Source organism: Mustela lutreola, chromosome 4, assembly GCF_030435805.1.
Source record: "Mustela lutreola isolate mMusLut2 chromosome 4, mMusLut2.pri, whole genome shotgun sequence".
Lineage (NCBI taxonomy): Eukaryota > Metazoa > Chordata > Mammalia > Carnivora > Mustelidae > Mustela > Mustela lutreola.
This window is the reverse complement of record NC_081293.1, coordinates 147,762,999-147,783,618: the sequence shown is the minus strand read 5'-3', so window position 1 is coordinate 147,783,618 and position 20,620 is coordinate 147,762,999. Positions and strand designations below refer to the sequence as shown.

General features: G+C 33.7%; 1 protein-coding gene across 3 annotated transcripts in view; it reads right to left on the bottom strand.

Annotated features, from left to right (window-relative positions):
- Nucleotides 1-442: 442 nt before the first annotated feature.
- Nucleotides 443-20,620, bottom strand: part of ITGB8 (integrin subunit beta 8) — an 82,846-nt gene continuing 62,668 nt past the window's right edge. For 2 of the 3 annotated variants that reach the window (XM_059171321.1, XM_059171320.1), the window contains exons 8-14: nt 19,691-19,780; nt 15,797-15,931; nt 13,076-13,481; nt 10,467-10,692; nt 9,135-9,241; nt 5,973-6,136; nt 443-5,878 (exon numbers count right to left, since the gene is read on the bottom strand). In XM_059171321.1, the coding sequence (XP_059027304.1) occupies nt 5,756-5,878; nt 5,973-6,136; nt 9,135-9,241; nt 10,467-10,692; nt 13,076-13,481; nt 15,797-15,931; nt 19,691-19,780 (1,251 nt within the window). In that variant the 3' untranslated portion in view covers nt 443-5,755. The remainder of the gene's footprint in view (nt 5,879-5,972; nt 6,137-9,134; nt 9,242-10,466; nt 10,693-13,075; nt 13,482-15,796; nt 15,932-19,690; nt 19,781-20,620) is intronic. The other variant, XM_059171322.1, reaches the window with a different exon arrangement.

The following is a 20,620-nucleotide window of genomic DNA, read 5'->3' as shown; positions in this document are numbered from 1 at the left end:
TTACTCTTGCCCCTCGGTTAAACAGAGGAAAATCACAACATAAGGGTATTCTATAAATTTCAGTTGTTAAAATATGGCTCTCAAAAATGGGCAATTGAAGTTCATGAACATCTTACATTTGTATCAATTTGATGGTAGTTTCTGGCTGGTAAAAAAAAAAAAAAAGCCTGACTTATGTTTTAGCTAATTTTTCAGTTCTTTGTAATTTGGATGTTCTTTCTGCTTTCACTTTTGGGCAGCTATCAAAAGCAAAGAGAGAAATTTGAATGGCCCCACATCTTTATCATTGGCTCTGTAACTTTCTAGAAGTAGCTTTGTGGAATTATATAATTTCCTTTACCAGTGACAATGTACAGATGATATTAAATTTCCTTGTATGAAAATATGATATTTTCTGGCAGCTCTGAGGGTCATGTAACACACAATGGTAAACAAAGAAGTATTCTGTGCATTCTTAGATCTTTACATATTTATTTTAAAACATAAAATTTCATATTGATTAATACCTACTTTTAAACAGAATGATGCATTAATTAAATGCTTTGTCATAACTATTATAAGCTCTGTTAGAAAAATAAACATCTCACAACAAACTACAGTGTCAGCTCTTTAATAAATACATAAAACAGAAGTTAGTAGTCAATCAGAATTGCATGAACAGGTTCATAGTATATTTTCTGAAATTATCTTATTCCCCAATTTTCTGCATCATTTAAGGTGATTTAACTACTTATAATTCAAAGCCAGAAATAGTAAGAAACTTTTTTAATGAGAATTTCTTTCATAAGAGCTATTTTAAATTCAAATATTTTAATTTAAAAATACTCTATATTAATTTTTTTACAAAGACAGTTCTTGTTAAATGAAACAAATAATGTTATGTTACTGATAACTTAAAAGCATTTCTAAATTATTTTTGCAGATGTTTAAAAAACTTTAATGAAGTAACTGGTAAATGTAAAATAGTTTTAAAGTTATGTTAAATATACACAAAATTATTTTCTATATTATGTGCAAATTTATATTTTCTTATAATTTAGAATTAAAATATTTCATGTTCAACATTCTTAAAGTTTCTATATCATAAATTTTGCCATTGTGGGGAATTCTTATCAAAATCACATTTATCTGTGATACAGTGTAAAGTTAGTAAGTGTTCTTTACACAAATCACAATTTATATGCTTGATAACTTCATTTGTTTTTTTTGTTTGTTTTGTTTTTTAATATTTATGGATTAAATAATTTTTACTGAAATAGGTCACAGAGGTTGGAAATCTGATTAATAGAGTTAGCTAACAAAGATAGATTTTATGCAGGAAAGTATGCCAGGTAGATAAAAGAGTAGTGTTATTACTCTCAGATATTTCATTAACAGCTGCTCAGATAGCTGAACAATTGTTTCATATAATTCAAATAACTTAAGTATGCAGTTTTATGACAGTCATTATATAGGCTTGAAGGTAAATTTATCAAAGCCAAAGAAAAAAGTCAAAAAGGCAGAAATGAGAAAGAAGTATAAAAAAATGAGAGGACTTGAAGGGAAATTTTTTTTCCTACAGTACTGATTGGTTGCATCATATTTTTCTTCTGTCATATAACTTATACAAGATGCTATATAATCTAATTATGATGGTTTCTTATATTTTTCCAGTTAATTTTGTTTAAAGTGAGATGATCATATGAAAGTATTCTTTAGAAAGGAATAGAAAGATTAAAAATTTGTTAGCAAAACTGGGAGAAACCCACACATTCTTATCAATTAGTTTTGCTGAAATCATAGCCACTAGCATAAAGTATACATAGGAATATGAAAGAGCTTTTATAACCTAAAGATCTATAGGGTCTGAGTTCATAATCAGACAGACTTCTTGATGAGTTGTATGTGATTCAGTTGTACTGAAAATTGGCCTCACATATTATCATAAATGGGTTCTCAAATATATTTATAAGGAGTGTCCTTATCCCCGTGAACATTTAAAGGTGAATTAGTTAATACTTATTCAAGTACAACTTCAAACACTGCATCTAAGATGCCAATTTTAAGATGTATTACAATTTTAGAAATGTGGAATTCAAAACTAGATATTTTAGAATCAATGAAATATGAATACATATAGTTACCCATAATAAATTAGCCATACAGTAATTATAAAGAAAAATGAAATGATCTGAAAGAATGCTAGTTTTATACTTCTCTGAAAATATATCTCAGTTTGCACTGAATGAAATGGAGTTCTTAAGGTCAATATAAATAAGGAGAGTTGTGAATTAAATATTAAGTATTTAAAACAGAATACAAAATACACATGATTGAACTCCCAAATAGCTATATTTCACTCAATACTTTTATTAAAGATACAGATTGCAAACCCTTTAGACCTGAAAGAAGCTCAAATGGTTGTGAAAATTTTAAATTCTTAGTTTTTAATGTGTATGTCTTGGTTCAGTTACATGATGAATTTTGAAATCATTGAGAAATTTTTGGAAATGAAGAACTCCCTTATACCATTACCTTGAGTCATTTTTTACAATAAGCCTTATTGAGCTCAGAGTTTTAGGGCAATCTCAAGAATAGTGAGTAGGAAAACCAGAAGCAAGGAAAGGAAGGAAAAGTCATTGAGTCTAATTTACTATACCTTGTAACCAGAAGGAATATAATTCTATGGAGAAAAATTTTTGTACTTCATCATACTCATATTTCAGTGTCTCATGTATACTTATTGTCATACATAAGAATATTTTTAATGGAATTAAGTAATGTTTCTTAAAAATTTGGAATTTATCCTTTTGTGAAGTGTTGTATTTGATGCATCTACCAATTTTAAGTTTTGAAAAATTTGCCTCCAAATAAATCTACTCTGTTAATCTTAGATTTTTTATCCTTATAAACCACAGCTACACTGAACATTCAATACATAATCAGATTTTTAAGTGAATTTTTGAGTCTTGTAGAGCATGTCTATGACTTCATACATATTAATAAGTGTCTAAAAAAGATATCAAATGTTTATAAATCCATGTACACTATGGTGTAAAGATCTCCCCAGAGAAATAAAATGCAAACAGTTATATTGTAGTGTATATATATCACATTTCTAAATTATTACGTACTTTAGAGCACAAAAATGCTTTCGTACCAAAATTGTTGTTCAAGTTCTTTGTTAACTATTTAAAATTTCATTATATGTTTAATATCACAAATCTCAAAAGGCTCCTATGGTCATATTAGTTGAAAATAGGCTCTATTTACATAAATTATTTAATCTAAGAATAAGAATACCCTGTTCTCCCTTACCTATTAATTAATTCTAGCTAGTCAAATATTAATTCTCTTCTCATAAGCCATTTTACAGGAAAATATCCATTATTCAAGTAAAATATAAGCTCTAAAATCTTTAAGAATTAGGTCTTTAAGTAAAAAAAGGAAGCACAAGACATCACAAGCATAACTACAATCATCATCAAGCATTGAACTGCCTATCTGGAAGTTTGTCTTTTCCTATGATAACAGCCTTGGTCCATTATATTAGTGCAAACTAGTGAGAGTATAAAAATATAAACCCTTGATTTTTAAGAGTTTCATTTTATTATGCTCCTTTGGATAATTCATTCCACATGGAGATTAGTTTAGGAACATTATAATGTTCTTTTTTTTTTAACTGTCAGCATTTTAATGAATGGATGTTTTCCACTTTTTTCTTTTGGAGAGCTATCAGGTATCCAATTTTTCTTTAAAAAATGGATACTGTGTGTGATAGGCAGCCTGCAGAATATGATCTTTATGTTATCCTTGGTGATCAAAGGTATCTTACACAAGTGAGTCACAGTACTGAATTATGTCATTGTCCCCAGTCTCATTGGGGAAGGAAATACAGTTCAATTTAACATCATAATGGTTTGGCTGTAGGGAACAGTTAATGGAGCTGCTGTGCTTGTTTGCTCCAGAACAACTTATTATATGTTTTAAAATCCTCTTTGGGGTAAAATATGGGGTGGGAATTAGTCTTCATTAAAATCCAAATATCTGGCTTTTCTTCAAGTGCTGGAAGACAAATTTGGGAAGTTAATCATAAGAAAACATTTTAAACAAATTCCTTTGTTTTCATAAGCAAATCTCTGTACTACACACAGAACTATTGGACTTATAGCCAATAAAATCAGACTCAGTGAGTCTGTAGGGATATGGTAATTGTGAAGAAGTTTCCATGGGGGAAGGTAAAAGCTCATGGCTTCCGTGTCAGGCTCTCTGGCTGAGCTCTGCACAACTCACAAGCTGTGGTGTGAATGGATTTCCCTGTAGTTAGGCCATGCAGCATTCTCTTAGAAGCTGATTAGCAGGAAAGACTGGAAGCCAATCATGGAATTCAGTTTGTTACGCTTTTCTGCTTTGCTTTGGAATTTTCTCTTGTCCCTTTACTGAAGACTTCAGTTAATCACATTGAAATATACTTCCAATGAAATATTTTAAAGATTCAAGAGGTAGCATGATACTGTGAATGAACACTAGCCTCGCAATAAGAAGATAAAAAGTTCTCTTCAAAGGCTACCACTTAATCACTTGGGTGTTTTTTGAGATATCATCTAAACTTGCTGAGCTTTAGTTCCTTAAGTAAAAGGATGAATTAGCTTATTTCTAAGATATTGTCTAGCCTCCTCCAATCGTATACTTTTAAAATTCTTGTGAGTACGGTTTAGGTGGTTCAGGAAAAGAACTCCTTAGGCTGCACAGAAGGGTGAAAATAATATAGCTTAATATAGCTTTTAATTAGAAAAATGCTAATGTCTACTTGAAGTAAACATCTGCGAGAACTCACTAAAGAATATGGCACTTTGCTTGAGGCAGAGTTTCTAAATGCCTTGTGATCTTCAACCTGATGATTAGACAAATGAAATGGTGAGACATCCAGTTTTTCAGGTAAGAAGGTATAGAAGACTCCACGTCTACACACAATGAAGCTGTCTGATTTTGATGTTACTTTACAGTGTCCCTTATTAAACATTCAACTTTAAAAATCAGTATTCTAATAAAGTGACATTGTATTATTAGGTTTTTATGGCAGTAGTAACTTAGCACTTATATAATCCAGTCATCTGTGACATATATAAACTTATCCTGTAAGAAAGAAAAAATATAATGGCAAAGAGAGAATGTTGAAATTAGTATCTTGTAAGAAGCAGAAAACATAAACACATGCATAACACTACTCAGTTTCCAAAGCAATATCCCTCAAAATTAAAGTTTTATCTATTAACCTCTTGAATAAGTGAGACGCTAATCATTTATTCATCTAGATGTTCTTGTCTCTTTACTGCCAAGTGTTGAAGTGTGTGGCAACAGTAGTATAACTGCCTTTTATTTTTTCATCCGCATGTTTGGTGCAGGGATTACTGTACCCTTGTAGTGACATAGCATTGTCTCTCTCTGGGAAGCATAGGAATGGCAGGTACCTGTAAAGTGTAATCAGTGCTCTTCAGATGATCTACATTCTATGCTGATCTAAATAAGTTATATTTTACAGTAAAGTGCTACAATGACACTAGTCTCAAACAGTAGTAAGACACATTTTTCTCTGAAAAATTCAGCAGCGATGTGAGTCACATGATGATGAGGATGCTTGTCAGTCTTCATTCAAGTGGACAACCAGCAACCAGCATGATCTAGAACAGTTTGTCTCCTCCTGTGACTTCTAAAATTATATGTTTTTAGGAGCAATTATTAAAAATCCAGTTCCCCATAAAGGACTTTTATCTTTTTAGAAGTTGCACCTGAAAGTTTCATGAGCATTTAATTTGCTGATATCCATTTTTATTTCTTCAGGTTTCTCACGTCGGTAGGTTACTGCTCTTGTGCAAACACTTTGCAGAATCAACTTGTCCTTGGTGGAGAAAAAGATATTATTAATTAACCATCTAAATATTGAAAGTAGACAATGACATACAGATAGTAGTTGTTTTTTAGAATTCACTGACCTTTTTTGAGGCCGACACCCTGTAATCTGCCGAAGACTTAATTTTATTACTATTCCATTGTAGTATCACCTGTCTAATGATAAGGACTTTAAGCAACCCAATCAGGAATGTAACTATGAAGATGATGAAAAATATTCTTAAATAGCTTGGGCTAGAGAAACATTCTGTAATAAAGCAAACAAATAAGTGGATTAAAAACTGGAATGAGTAAATCAAAGGATTCTAACAAGCAAACAATGTTCTTCATCTCAATTCAGAGGACCAGAGATATTTGCAAATCTACGTTTTCGAAACAGAAGAATGTCATTACTATTGATTTAAAAAGTAAACTGTAATTTTTATCGCACATTTATTATTAAAATGTTTCCAAGAGAATACCTTGTTTTGGAGAATAGCCACAATTAAAGTTTTCAAAAATATTATTTCTTTGCAGCTTGATTCTTTAATTGAATTAACTGGAATGTGCCCAAATTCCTTAACCAAATACAATTTTATTGATGTCAGAGAGGGGCAGTTTTTGTGGTGTGCATTGTTGATCATTAAGTGGAAAACAGGATTTAAAAATTATTTAATGGCTCTGTGTATCAACATATGTTTCTCTTGTTATGCTTGCTTTTCATTCATTGCACATCAGTAATGGAAAATAAACAACTGCAGAAGCTAAAATCAGTACTATTCTAATAGATGAATAAGTATTTCCTTTGAAAGTGTGGTATAAATCTCTGTTAATGTAACATGTAGCCTCTAGGGAATAGGAGTGTCCAGCTCAGGACAATATGCCAATCTCTTTCCTCAGTTTTTTATAATTTAGTTTTTACTTGTCAACGAAATCTGTCATATTTTGCTTCTAAAAATTCCACTGTGTATTTTTTTTTCAAGAACAAATAATTAGTAGCTATGAAAGGAAAATGCTGCATTAAGAGGAGGAGCATACTAAGTCTCTGTTTTAGCACCAGACCTTTGGCAAACCTTAGTTGGAAAGTCTGCAGGCTCTGTGGATGCCAGAAGTATTACCCTAATCTAAGAGGAACATTGCACAATATGCCAGTATTCCACAGAATTCACTAGCTGCCCCAGATACACAAAATTTCCTCCTGACTTAAAGAGGCATGTGTTTTCTTCCTATTCTCCAGACTTTGGGGACTTCACCTAAATGCCTGAAGTTCTCTCTGAGAGGGCCTTTTGGGAGGGGCCCTGCCAAGATTGAGAAAAGCGGTCACCCATACATGAGTGATTTGTGTCTGAATTCGCAGGGATGACCAAGCATGCTTTTGAATAAGCCAAGAACTCAGAAATGAGGCAAGGGCTCCTCTCCAAGTGGGAACATTTAGAGCTCAGCTTTCTTTGGTCAGTGATAAGCTTCCTTGAAAGAAAGGCTAAAGGGAGTCCAGAGAACTACTGATTGGAATAGAAATACCAAAAGTAAGCACATATTTCCTGTTGTTACTGGTCTCTCACACAGGGAGAATCCAGCATGCTTTATTTCAAAGGTGGTGTCCTTCGAGTCTAACACAGTGACCTTCAGGTTTATGGCAAGCATGCCTTTCATCCTGACAGACTGTCATTTCCCTTGGCTGATTTAGAACTAGTCAATCAGCTAAAGCAGATCCTTAAAGGGGACACGTGTCTTGATCCCACTTATTGGCTTCTTGCCTAGGAGGAGCTTAGCCAGAAGACTGGAAGAACACCCTTTAAGTGTGATTGAGTGGATAGATAATAGAGGTGGCTAACAAGTCCTCTTTCCCTCTCCATCCACCATAGTTGTGAAGGGGAGGGGAGCCCCCTAGCTACCAATAAATTTTACAACTATTTCTAATGGGTTAGGATAGAGGACATTTTCTGGCTCATATCTGCATGCATTTTAGAATGTCATTTGGATAGACAAACATTTAGTCTTGGCCATGCCTCTCATTTAGTTTAGGTCAAGCAAGGGCTTTTCCTAAGGAGCTTTTAGGGAATACTTGTTGTAACCACACTTAGGTCAGAGTAGGTTTGTTTACTTAACATAATAAATGACATGTTGACAGTAAGGGCTCTATTTATTAGAGAAGGCACTTGGCTTTCTGTAGTGATTGCTGCAGCCCCAGCTGGCAGCACATGGGCTCCTTTCAAAGCCAAATTCATTATGGGCTAAGATCACTGTGCATACAAGGGAAGAAGGAAACAAAACTGGAGAAAGTTCATTCTTCTGTGCAGTCTACGAGCTGGAATTGTCTTTATAGGTTGGAGAAGAGACTAAAACTAATAGTAGCAGTAGAAATGTCTTCAAAGAGGACATAATTTCTAATTATTTCTAAGCTTAATTTCTAATTCATGTGTACTTTAACACCTTACACCTGAGCCAAGTAGAGTACTGGCTTTTGGCTTCTAATGAATTCTTATCTGAAAGTTGTCTTTGAACACAGCTTTCACATGTTTTTCCCATTTGCATATAATCTTTTAATTCACATATTTCTTTCATATTCACTGGATCATTTAATCACCTACAATTCCTTGAGTTTGGTATTATTATCTTTATTACAGATGAGGCTTGGACAAGTTTTTTAAGAGGGCTGGTATTTCTTGTCTATTTGTGTAAAGGGACATGTGTTAAACCAAATTCTTCAGACTAAAAGTTTCATGCCTTTTCCATTATGCTGCATTTATAATCATTCACCTGTAAATTATATTTACATCAGAATGGAAAATACCAGAAAGGAATGGCCCTTCTTAAGTTATATATTTTGCAAAAGCAGATCATTGCTACTTAGGATTTTTGGCTCCACCTGAAACAGAAAAGTGAATTTTGGTTTTACATGAGGAACGTTGTAACTGGAAGCAAGTTTGGGTTACAAAAGATAAGTAAGGCTCCATAGTTTATCTGTAAGGACTCTACACAGGAAATTTCCACTCTTGGCTCACTGAGGCCTTGTAGTAAATCTGCTTGGTGTACTTCCACAGAGCGGCACAGCATGAGAATTTAGCTGGGTAATTGGATGGGAGATGTAGTAATTCAGCCAATCCATGGCAAATATACTCAGCTGCTTTTTATAGAGTACCATTTCTGGATGACTGAAAACACTGAAGCAGTTAGTCCTTTCTTTAGGATGATTAATTATGGGCCCTTTTGGGGAATGTGATTCTCTGCAGATACTCTTCAGTGTATTTTAAGCTTTGGTTTACCTGATGTTTGATCCATATAATGCTGTTCCATGAGAGCACATGAGGTTTTACAACGATCAAGTATAGCTTGAGATAGGTTGTAAGGGTGAAGGCATTGCACACAATTCCTATAAGGATGAAAAGAAGTGAAACATTTAATCTTTGAAAAGGTTGTAGCTCTCAGTATTTTCTGCAAGAAATAAGATATCAAAATAGTACTGCTTTAGACAGCAGCCATGTAAAGCTGGGAAAGAAAGCCATGACATTTATTTGTAATACTGGCTGAATTTAATACTATGGCAAAATTATATTCTAGCCACTAGAAATACTTTATTAATGTATAAAATCAAAATAATAAATTTTCTGTATTGAGAAGAAAGTAGGAAATGCATAAGATGCTTTCATCACAAATAAAACCCACAAAAGTATTTTAGAGGATATATATTATACTATTAGAAAAGTTTAGCAATGAATACACAGTTCAAGTTTCGGTTGGGTTCATTAGCAATAACTTCAACATTATGTTTAAGTACTGCATCCCCAAGAGAGTTACATAAATTGCTATGTATAATTTTAAAAATTTACTTGAGCTACCAATCTGAGAAAGTAAATGTCTTAAAATTTTTGAATAAAACAAATTGGAAGGCACAGTAATGTTTAGAGTAGTGATATTTGAGCAGGCTCAAACTGTTTCTGGGAAATTAGTTACTGACACAAAACGTCACCTTTTACTCATCCACCACTTATTTCCAGAGGTGCTTCATAGCCACTATCCTTCTTTATTTTTTAAGTAATTTTAAAAAAATAAAAAAAATAAAAGAAACCCAGTAATAATAGCTAACATTTATTCTAGATTATCACGCACCAAGTACAAAAGTTGGGTTATTTTTGTTTTATGTCAATCATCTAACTTAGTTCTGTCATGGAACTGTATCAGGTCTTATTATAATCCTTATTATTATTTTAGTCACCATGTTGCACACCTTAAGCCTTGTGTAAACAAAGTTATATATCAGTTATATATATAAAGTTGGGGAAAAAAACAATGGACACTGAATATTATTCTTTAAAACAACAAACCTATTTCAAAAAAGGTAAGGGAGTGAATGCCTAGATCAATTCTGATGCTTTCACAACTATCTATCTAGTGGCCAAAAATTCGAATTCAAGTTTTCTAATTCCTAAATTCCCCATTCAGTTCTTTTTTAGCATGATGATAACAACTTACCTAGTAGAGAAGATCCAGCAACTTCTAAGGTTAAGGAAGGCAAAATAAAAAAAAGGACGAACCCATCTATAATGAAGAACTGCTTTATGTGTGTTTCTGTATGTTTGGAGTCAGAGAACACATACCAGTTTTCACTGCAGGCTGTGTGACACGTGGGACAGTGTTCACAGAAGCGGCCGATGCTCCTGGGATCCGTGCATTCACACCTGCCACATACACACGTACCTCTTCCACTACACACTTGGCCCTTCGAATTGACACAGTGCTGGGCTGATGCTGATGGGCACTGGCAGCGATCCCCTTCCCAGCCACTGAAGCACTGGCATCTGCCTGCTTCACACTCTCCATGCCCTGCAACAGACACTCCAGGAAGTTATTGGGGCCACTGATCTGTGAAGTGTTTCCAAACATGAAATCCTCTCCCATTTTCCAGGATAACACACTGATGATCAAGTGAATGGAAACAGCATCATTTTATTCGTCTGATAAGAACGATGCTAGGGTTTAGGAGTGTTCATTTTCAAAGCTGTTCCGTTGTAGAGAATCTCCTGATGCTAAGTGTTGTGCTGACAGTTGTGACATCTCTGCTGCGGTGGTTGCCTGGCCACTTGCAGGTCACTAGTCATTCAGTTTTAAATTAAAAACACACAAAAATAAAAAAAGCTACAAAGGCTTAAGTAATGTTAATTGTTTTAAAATCCGAAAAATAGGGGTATTTGATTAATAGCTTCCATAATTTATTCCTGTAGTCTCTCATGATTGCTGAAGGCCTGGGATAATTCTGGTTTTTGAGGCAAACCCCTGTAGGGCTTCAGTGCTGCTTGGGTCGTTTTAAAGTTCTCTGGGGAAGTTAAACTAATCATTTCATGTCATCAGGACATTATTTAACAGGTTAGAAGGGCATGTCCTCCAGTAGGCTGTGAGCATTTATTAGGTCGTAAATGAAAGAAGGCAAGGTGGGGTATGTGTGTTAAGTGTGTGTGTGTGTGTGTGTGTGTGTGCAAAGGTACACTTGTGTGTTGGGGTTGGGGGCATGCAGACAAATGAGTTGAAGGGAAACACTGGTTATATGTACTTAAATGGATTTTAGACAGCAGAAAGCATCTAAAATTTAGTAAGCTTATATGAATTAGAAATCTTCAAGAGGGAGTCTATATTACAAGGTCACATAATGTTTCTCAAGCTTATGTGGCCACAGACGTTTCCTTCCTTCCTTCTCTTGCTTCCTGACCTTCTCCCACTCTTCTTCCCTCCCTCCCTTACTGAGAAGCACCTCACAGGGTAACTGTTCCATAGAATCTACTGTTGGATCAACTCAATTGCTAAATGTTAAAACTAATGAGGTCCAGGCCACACAAATGCCTGCCAGACCCTGTTCCCTATATATAGGCTGCACGCCTAATTCTATCCAGCTGACCTGTGAACATGTGTTTTTATTCTCAAAGGAGACTAGTGAAGAAAATATTTGTCAGCCTATAGTTTTCACTTATAATTTATACACAAATAATTCAAAGCAGATTTTCAACTGCCTGTGGCCAGTAGTATAGTCATATAGGAGGGCTAGTACATTGACTTTTGATATTTAAATATAAATAGAGACTGGGATTCTCAATGTATTTCAAGCTTCTTTGGCAGATTAATAGTTGTGGGATATCAGAATTCTTCTTCTTCCCTGTTCCAACTAGGATTAGCTTTGCAAATTAGAAGATAATTGCTAGTTTGTTCTTAAGTCACCTATAATCCATTCTATCAATGATACCAGGTACAGCAGAATAATATTTGGCTTATAAAATGTTTCATGTATATAGCAGAATAAAAAGGCAATTTTCCATTGCATATTTCTAGTTTATACAAGAATAGAAAATTTGTATGGGTTTGTTACTTTCCTTATGGTTATGACAGTGAAATATTTCAGTTAATCAGTAATTTAATATTTGCTTACCAAACCCAAACATTAAAAAGCTGTTTTAGCAATAAATGGATTCAGCACAATGTCACAGAAAAATTGATTCATTTAAAAACAGCATTTTGTATTAAACTTCAAATGTTGCAAAGATTTTCTAGAATCTAACCTCTAGGTGGCAGTAAACTGAATTAGCCAAAAAGTACTTTTAATATTTTTGTTTTAAATGATTTCATTTTTAAACTTTGTCTGCGTGTGGCCTATGGTACTAATCTTCTAGATTACTTAGGAAACCAGCATTTTCTTGGAGAATGCTGTCCTTTGATAATTTCGTTACTGGTGTTCCAAAAATATACCGGAAAGGTTTAAGTTATTACAAATTTATAATACCATTTGTAATAATGCATTATTTTCCAATGAAAGGAAACTTATATAGCTCACTATTCTCTGAGCAAGCTGGAGGGAGTGACCACTTAGGAGAGTGAATCAGGTCTTTCTAGAAGAATACTCTGATTATAGAAAGCCTGCCAGACATCATCAGTAATTTCCTTTTCTGGGTATATATTTTTATAAGATCAAGGCATACTTGAGAATAACATTTAATTTTTGGTTTTTATTTTGAAGTATTTCTTGTACAAAATAATTTAAATTCTAAATACCCAGAATCATGTGCCATAAATCTGTTGCCATGCCCTAATTTCATAGACTTTGAATATTAAATTCAGATTCAGGATTAGTAATTATAAAGGTGTAATTTAAAGGTACTTAAACATATATGCTAGTTTAATAGTTACTAGTAAAAACTGCATGTATGTATTAATTTATACCTACCAGCGCATAGATTTCCATGGTGATATGGACAAGAGAAGTCATCCTTTTCACAGTATTTTCCATATACTTTTCCAAGCTTAATTTTGTGACATAAACATTTCCCACAAACACAAACTCCTCGACCACTGCAAACAGGTTGATCCTTGTGTAACTTGCAACTCTCAGAAGGAAATTGATCTTCATCAAAATGACATTTATTCTCATTACACTGGAAACACTTGGCATCTAGAGAAACTTCATCTACACACTTTCGTTTAGGTCCTCTCCTGTCATCACACTGACAGCTGCAGTTTCTGTGTATATGAATTTTAGTGGTTTCATTGAAACCAATAGGTTTGATTATTGCATAGCTCTTTCCTCCTGTGACATCACACTTTTTCATTGTAACTGTTACATTGAAAAGAACCTAAATGGGGGGGGGGGGGGAGGAAAGAAAATATATTTATATGTCCTGATTATTTCTATCATCACTATTATATCTATTAATGATATTCTGAATCATTAATGTGCCATCTTATGGAAACTTATAATACGTTATATATTACACACACACTCTTTCAGAGGTAGATGTAACATCCCTTTTTAATTTCATTTATATTCTAATTAATAAACTAGAGAGTTAAAGGAAGCAATGACTGCTACTTGTCTATATTGTACCATTAAATGAATATGGGTTCAAGCCCATTTTGAAATGCCCACTCTTCTTCCAATGATTAACTGATGTCCTCCATTGAGTTTTTAGCAAACTTGAGAGAGAACAGATCATCTCCTGAATTAATTCCTTCAAATGTGGGGTTATTGGATATTTGGCACAAGGGAGAGATCAAATAATCTAAAATAAAGAACTACTGCTCTCCTGCTTTATAACCATGAGATAGGATGTTCAGATGAACAATTTTTATTTTTGTTTCTATTTCCTAGGGGCCCAAGTAAAGTTTCAGGGTTCAATTTTAGTTTTATATATGGTGTTAATGAGGGAAAACATGAGGCTTTCTCTGATGTTGCTTAAGGGAAAAAGATTTAGGACTCTCTTAGATCGTAAGATCTCAATACTAGGTCATACATTTGTCTCAGGAGATGTGAGCCCACAACTAAAGATCTGAGTTGGCAGGGTTTTTTTCCCCTTGTGAAAAGATCCTGCCAAGTTTTTCCTTTCTCTATTTCTTTTTCTTTTCTTTCTTTTTTTTTTTTTGCAGGACATGATGGGTATAATGTGTCTTTTCTATTTGTTAGCCTATCTTATGATCTTCAGGTACTTGGGCAAATAAGATTGTAGGTTTTTTCCATTTTAGACTGAGATCCATTAAAACGTAAAAATAATTTGTGATAGCCATTTTTGTTGGAGTGGATATATATATGTATCTCTACTCCGACCAAAAAGCGTAGATACAAAATATCTAACTTCAGGCTTATATATTACATATTTGCATCAGAAATTAGAATCAGTTCCATAATATTAAAATTAATGCAGTTGGTATTGTATTTGAGATGTTTTTTGTCTTTAAGAATGTTAAGGATTAACAGATGTGTAAGATAATGTGGTCATTGCCAAAATTAATAGAGCAAAACTTGGGGTTTATATAATTAAGAGGTCACATGACTCTGAAAGTCAAACTGTTTATACTACTTAGTTGAAAGTGAAGGGGGAAAAGGGATTATAGACAAAGGAAAAGGAAAAAAATGTAAGCAGTAAGGAAAACCATTCTGACAAAACTGATTTTGAAAGGAAGAACTACTAAGAGGATAACCCTTTCTCAGAAACTTACCCTAGCACAAAGTTTATCTATATTTAATGGAAATCAAATATATATATTTTATAAACTGGTACATAATGTCTTGGGAACAAAATCCATGAAGTGATTATGCAAGACCTACAGAAACAGATACTAGCAATAATTGATTTCAATTGGAGCAACTATACTATCCAAAGGTTCTAAATTTTCCAAGGGGGAAACATATAGCCCAGAACTTTAGAGATGAAAAGAAGAAGGATTAGAAATCTTTTAGTCTGAGCAGATCATTTAAAAATGAAGCAACTGAAAATCACTGCATCTAATAGGAATTCCCTTTTAACAGCTTATTTCTGTGTGTTTGCTCTCTATCATGTCAATACGGGGAGAATCCCTATCTCTCCTGGTCCTATTTCCTAACACTGCAATAATCTGCCCCCCTCCCCATTTTATCCTTTCTTAGTTAAATAACACTTCTTTTTTATTGTAAACAAATTCCCCCACCTCTTCCTAGATCATTTTGAGTTTATTGGGACAATAACACATGAAAGATTTTGGAATTCTTAACCTTTATCAACTACTCCATCACTCCCATTCTTTTCTGTGGCTTATTACCTTTGATTTCAAATTAATTCTGAGAATTTTCAGATTTGAAACCAGAAAGGTATCATCATCATCATAAGTGTAGACACTGCTTGTTTGATGAGATGTGCTTTACTGATATACAGTGGCTGTGACCCCTAAGTTTAAAGTTATTATTATTAAATAAGTATTTAATATATATTTAACTTGAGAGTTTGATAGAATAGTCAGTGGAATTAAAACAAGTCGGAACTTTGGACAGAGACAATAAAAATTACTTTGAAGTGTTTAAATAAGATACTTGGAGTTCGTAGTAAATAAAGTTTTCCAGAATGATTTGATTTTTCTGTGAGAAAACATGCCAGACAACTTAGTTTATTTTAAATGGGAAGAATGTATACCCACATACTTCGTCATTGCTTGTCACATTTCCACATCCGTCTGTGCCTGGTTTTCGGGTCCCATCTGGACAAATGGCAGTAATATTAAAATAGACGCCTTTTACCTGGTTTTCCACCTGAACTTTGACTTCTGAAATGAGTTTCTGCAGAGACATCATGTTTTGATTGTATATCACAAAAGTTTCAAATGTAAGCAATTAAGCAGAGGCAAGCTTATTAAATCATTCTAGATTTATTTTTTCATGAAATCAAAGTCTACCTCCATAAAAGGATAAATAAATGTAGTGTTTCCATGTAATGACCCAATTGTATTTGAGATACATAAGAAATACTGAAGGATTAGACCATTTGCATTTAAATTGTTCTATTTTTTCACATTTTCCATGACTATGCAACTGATGACTTTAAAGATATTGCTCATTCAGCTTGTGTTACAAAGTCATTTTAACTCCAACAGTATTTAAATTTTGTGACAAAACTTAAATAAAACACTGAGAACACCTATACTGTCACAAGGGTAAATCTTTAACAGCTTAAAATCTGGAACACATGTCTGACAATTTCAGCTATCAAATAAGCATTTCTGTTTGAAACACTTTAGGCTATCATGAAAACTGAAATACCTTATTAATACAGAATTGAAAGGTAAATTTTGGCGAGGGCATTTCTATACTGTAGGCATAAGAATTATCTGCCTGGGACACCTGGGTGGCTCAGTGGGTTAAGCCTCTGCCTTCCGATAGAGTCATGATCCCAGGGTCATGGGATTGAGCCCCACATCTGGCTCTCTGTTCAGCAGGGAGCCTGCTTCCTTTCCTCTCTCTCTGCCTGATTGTGAACTCTGTCTGTCAAATAAATAAAATTTAAAAAAAAATTATCTGCCTGATATGGTCCTGTAAATTCTCCAACAATGGCCTATGATTTTTGTCAAGTCCCTGGGGCTTGCCTGTGTCACATTTGTTCTAATCCTTAATACGAAAATGGGACCACTTACTAGACAGAAAACCATTCACTCATTTATTCACTTATTTTTACAATTATTAAAAAAACAGCTATATAAAGTTTATCATGTATCACACACACACAAATTTCTTCCAACATAGTCTCTGGTTCCAAAAGTTCTAACTACATTTACTATATACTGAAGATCTGTGTGTATTTTATCTCATAAAACAGTCTACCACATGTAAAAATCCTTACCTTATAAACAAAAAAGATGAAGTATATACCTAAGGAAAGAGTGAGTAGCAGGATATGAAGAAAAGTTTTTTTCTATTGGCTTCTAATATTTTACTTGAGTAAATTTTTATCTTCAACTGTATAACTGATAAAGAGATGTATGCTTACTGACTGATAATGGACCATGGTGGTAAATCTAGAACAAAATACTTATTCAAATCAGTAAATTTTATTTGGATTCAATAAGACTATATTAGCCACATTTTAAAATCTCCCAGAGAGCTCATCCATTGTAATCACTTAATTGAACATTTTCAGCAAGCCAACAGAAACTTGCAATGGTATATAAATGGTCTTGATAGGGTGATGGTTTGAAAGATCAGAAGGAAATTCCCAGTACAATGAGTGTTTTCAATTTGCCTTCTGGAGTTCCTTCTCTTAAGAAGTTAACCTTGTTATACTAATGTTTTTCGCTTAAGCAGGTGTAAAGACAAATGTCTAAAAATTTTGCCCAGTTTTGAAGTTTAGAAATTAGGCTCAAACACAATATTAAGTTTCCTTTTTAATATCTAACAAGTACAGAGGCAGATTTTTTTTAATATACAATTATTTATATTCAATATAATTTATTTTTCATTTCTTAATTTCAGCTTAAGTTATTTTAGTCACGATTTTTATTTAATCTTAATTCTAGTGGCAGTGCTGATGTAAAAGATAAAAAACAAAATGCAGTCATATTCACCATGTACTAAATTTATGTGTAATTTTATAAAATTCTTAGAAAGGAAATGCAAAAAATTAAAAGTTAGAATGAAATATTTTTATTCTTTTTCTTCAATGAATTATGAATTATTTCTGTTGGACTGTGAAGATAAAATAATATTTCAGAAGAATTTTGAAGATATACGCATATGTTAAAAAAAATAACAGAATTACAACCTAAGGAGATTAATTAGACAGAGTCAGTCTTATTGGATTTGCTAATATTTTCCCATTGTTTAAGGTTAATCTGAACTGCAGTTAGCTAAGGCAATGGATATCTATTCTGGGCAAATAAAAAACATAAAACCAAATACTGCTGGTTCCCTTTCCACTGGTACAGTCTGACACACAGACAAGTTTGTCAGTTTATTTTTTGAAATTTCTTGTCTGGAGTAATAAGTGGGTTCATACTATAAAAACTAGGGTGATTTCTAAGACTGCACATTCCTTCCTTATTTTGATTATTCCTGGGAACAAACTGCATAGGGGAATGAACTGTACATGTTTGATCCTCCTTGATAAGAAGCTCCCCCAATCCTAATATTCTTTTGTAACAATAAGAAATAAAAATAATTAAAAGATATTCTTCCTTATTTTCTCTAATGTAGAGACATCTCAGACATAGAACAATTCCTTGGCAAAAAAACAAAACAAAACAAAAACAAAAAACCTCACACGGTTATTTTTCTTTTAAAAGAATAAAGTTTAAACAAGTCCTTCATTTTCTATTCCCTGTCTACTTCCTGACTTTCCTTTTGTGCTCAGGAGAAGGCAGAGCTGCATAGAGAAAATGAGAAGAGAAGCCTGAGGTTTCTCATAAGGCTTGGGCTACTATGTACACTATTCATCTCTACTGTGTAAAAAAGACAATCAGAGAATTTGGGAAGTGAGACTTTATCAGAGGTCCATACGTTCAAGGTAGAGTAAAGCATATCTTTGTAAAAAAAAAAATAATAAAGAAAGAAAGAAAGAAAAACAGGTGTTAACACAGAAGGAAGTACCTGGGGCCTAGAGTTAAGAAGGACCTGGGTTCTGGTCCTGATCTTTTTGCTTCTTTTACCCTTGATTAGCTTGCTTAGCTTCTTTGAGATTCTATAAATACAAAATGGGAATACTAACATCTTCCTTATGGATTGGTTGTGTGGATTAAATGAGGTCACAAATGGAAAGTAATGTTTCTCAGTGGTATTAATGTAACAATCAAGGATGCCTGGGTGGCTTAGTTAAGTATCTGCCTTCAGCTCAGGTCATGATCCCAAGGTCCTGGGATCCAGTCCCACATCAGGCTCCCTGTTTGTTGGGGAGTCTGCTTCTCCCTCTCCCTACCCCCACACTTGCTAATACTGTCTCTCTCTTGCTATCTCTCTCTCTCAAATAAATAAAATCTTAAAAAAATAAAGTAAAAATCACAATTATTACAACATCTTAGCAGTGATTATTCTATCCAGGAATGACCTATGCTGAGAGAGCAGATGTTTCTGTAAATCTTTGCATTTGGCACTCACTCTTGATAGACTAGGGATAGCGTACAACTGTCAGTTCAATAAAACAGTATATCTCTTAAGGTGATTCTTTTAATCAAACTAATTTGATAATATTGCTAAAATAACTGATTAAACAATCAAGTAATTTATCTAAGAGACTCCAACAGAGTCCTCTCAGTAATCTTGATACATGATTTGGTGACTTATTGAACATTTCATTTAGAAAAGAGTTCAGATAGCCCGTAGCCTGACTTGAGTTTATTGTCAATGAGACAGTGAGGTAAAGAAAGCTGAAATGACTTTCCCAAGGATACAAGGCTAGTTAGTGAAAGAGCCAGGGCTAATTCAGGTTTCTAATTTTTAACCTAATTTTCTGTTTATGATTCCTCTCAAGATGATAGGGTACTATTTTGTATCTTGCCATAGAAACTGGGGTTAAAAGTTTATATGAAAAAATTGTGTTTAATATATACATACCTGATAGGCTTCTACTACCAAATTATTGAGGTTTGCAGCCTTTGATTCTATTTCACCAGCAATGGTGCCAGGCAAGAGGGGTAGAAGGTCCTAGAAAACATACCAATAATATTTACTTAATGACAGTAGTATACAGTGTCTCAGTAATTAACAAATATTAAAAATTCTTAGAGTTACAGGTGGAAGGTGAGCCATTACATGAATGAAAAAAATATAAGATACAAGAAAAATATAAGCAAGCAAGTAGGACACCACATACACCAGACTACAGAGTCCAGAGTGCTCACCATTACACCATGGAACCACCACCAGACTACAAATGGGAGTGTGTGTATTGTATGTGTGTGAGCATGTGTGTGTCCACAAATTACATGTTGACCTAAAAACCCAATCAAAGTACAGACCAGGATTTCCTAAAGTAATGTCCCATGTTCCATGGAATATAGTTATCAAAAGTGTTGTGAGGGCAAAAATTTTGGAAAGTTCTGCATATGGTTTCTTCAACATAGATACTCAAAATGCACACTTGCAAAGTAAAGGTTCGGAGAAGTCTTGGTAATGATTTAGCAGTATTTGCTGCAGCATTTCCAACATTTTCAAATTATAAAACCCTTTTCTCATGTAGCATATGTAAATATGAAGAACTACTGTTCCATGGAGTGACCTTTAGGACAAGTTGGCCCAGAATGGAGAAAAAAATCATTGTCACTAGTGGAAGCTTCATGGAGTGGGTATTTTTGGTGGATGTCACTGAACAATTATGGAGAAAACTCTAGGTATTCCTAGTGAGAAAGTGAGAATTAGCAAAGGCTTAAAGGTTTACCTGAGTTCTAGATAAAGTAAGAAAAGAGAAGAAACCAATCTGACTGGAGTGAAGGCTGAATTTTTTTTTTTTAAGATTTTATTTATTGAAGCACCTGGGTGGCTCAG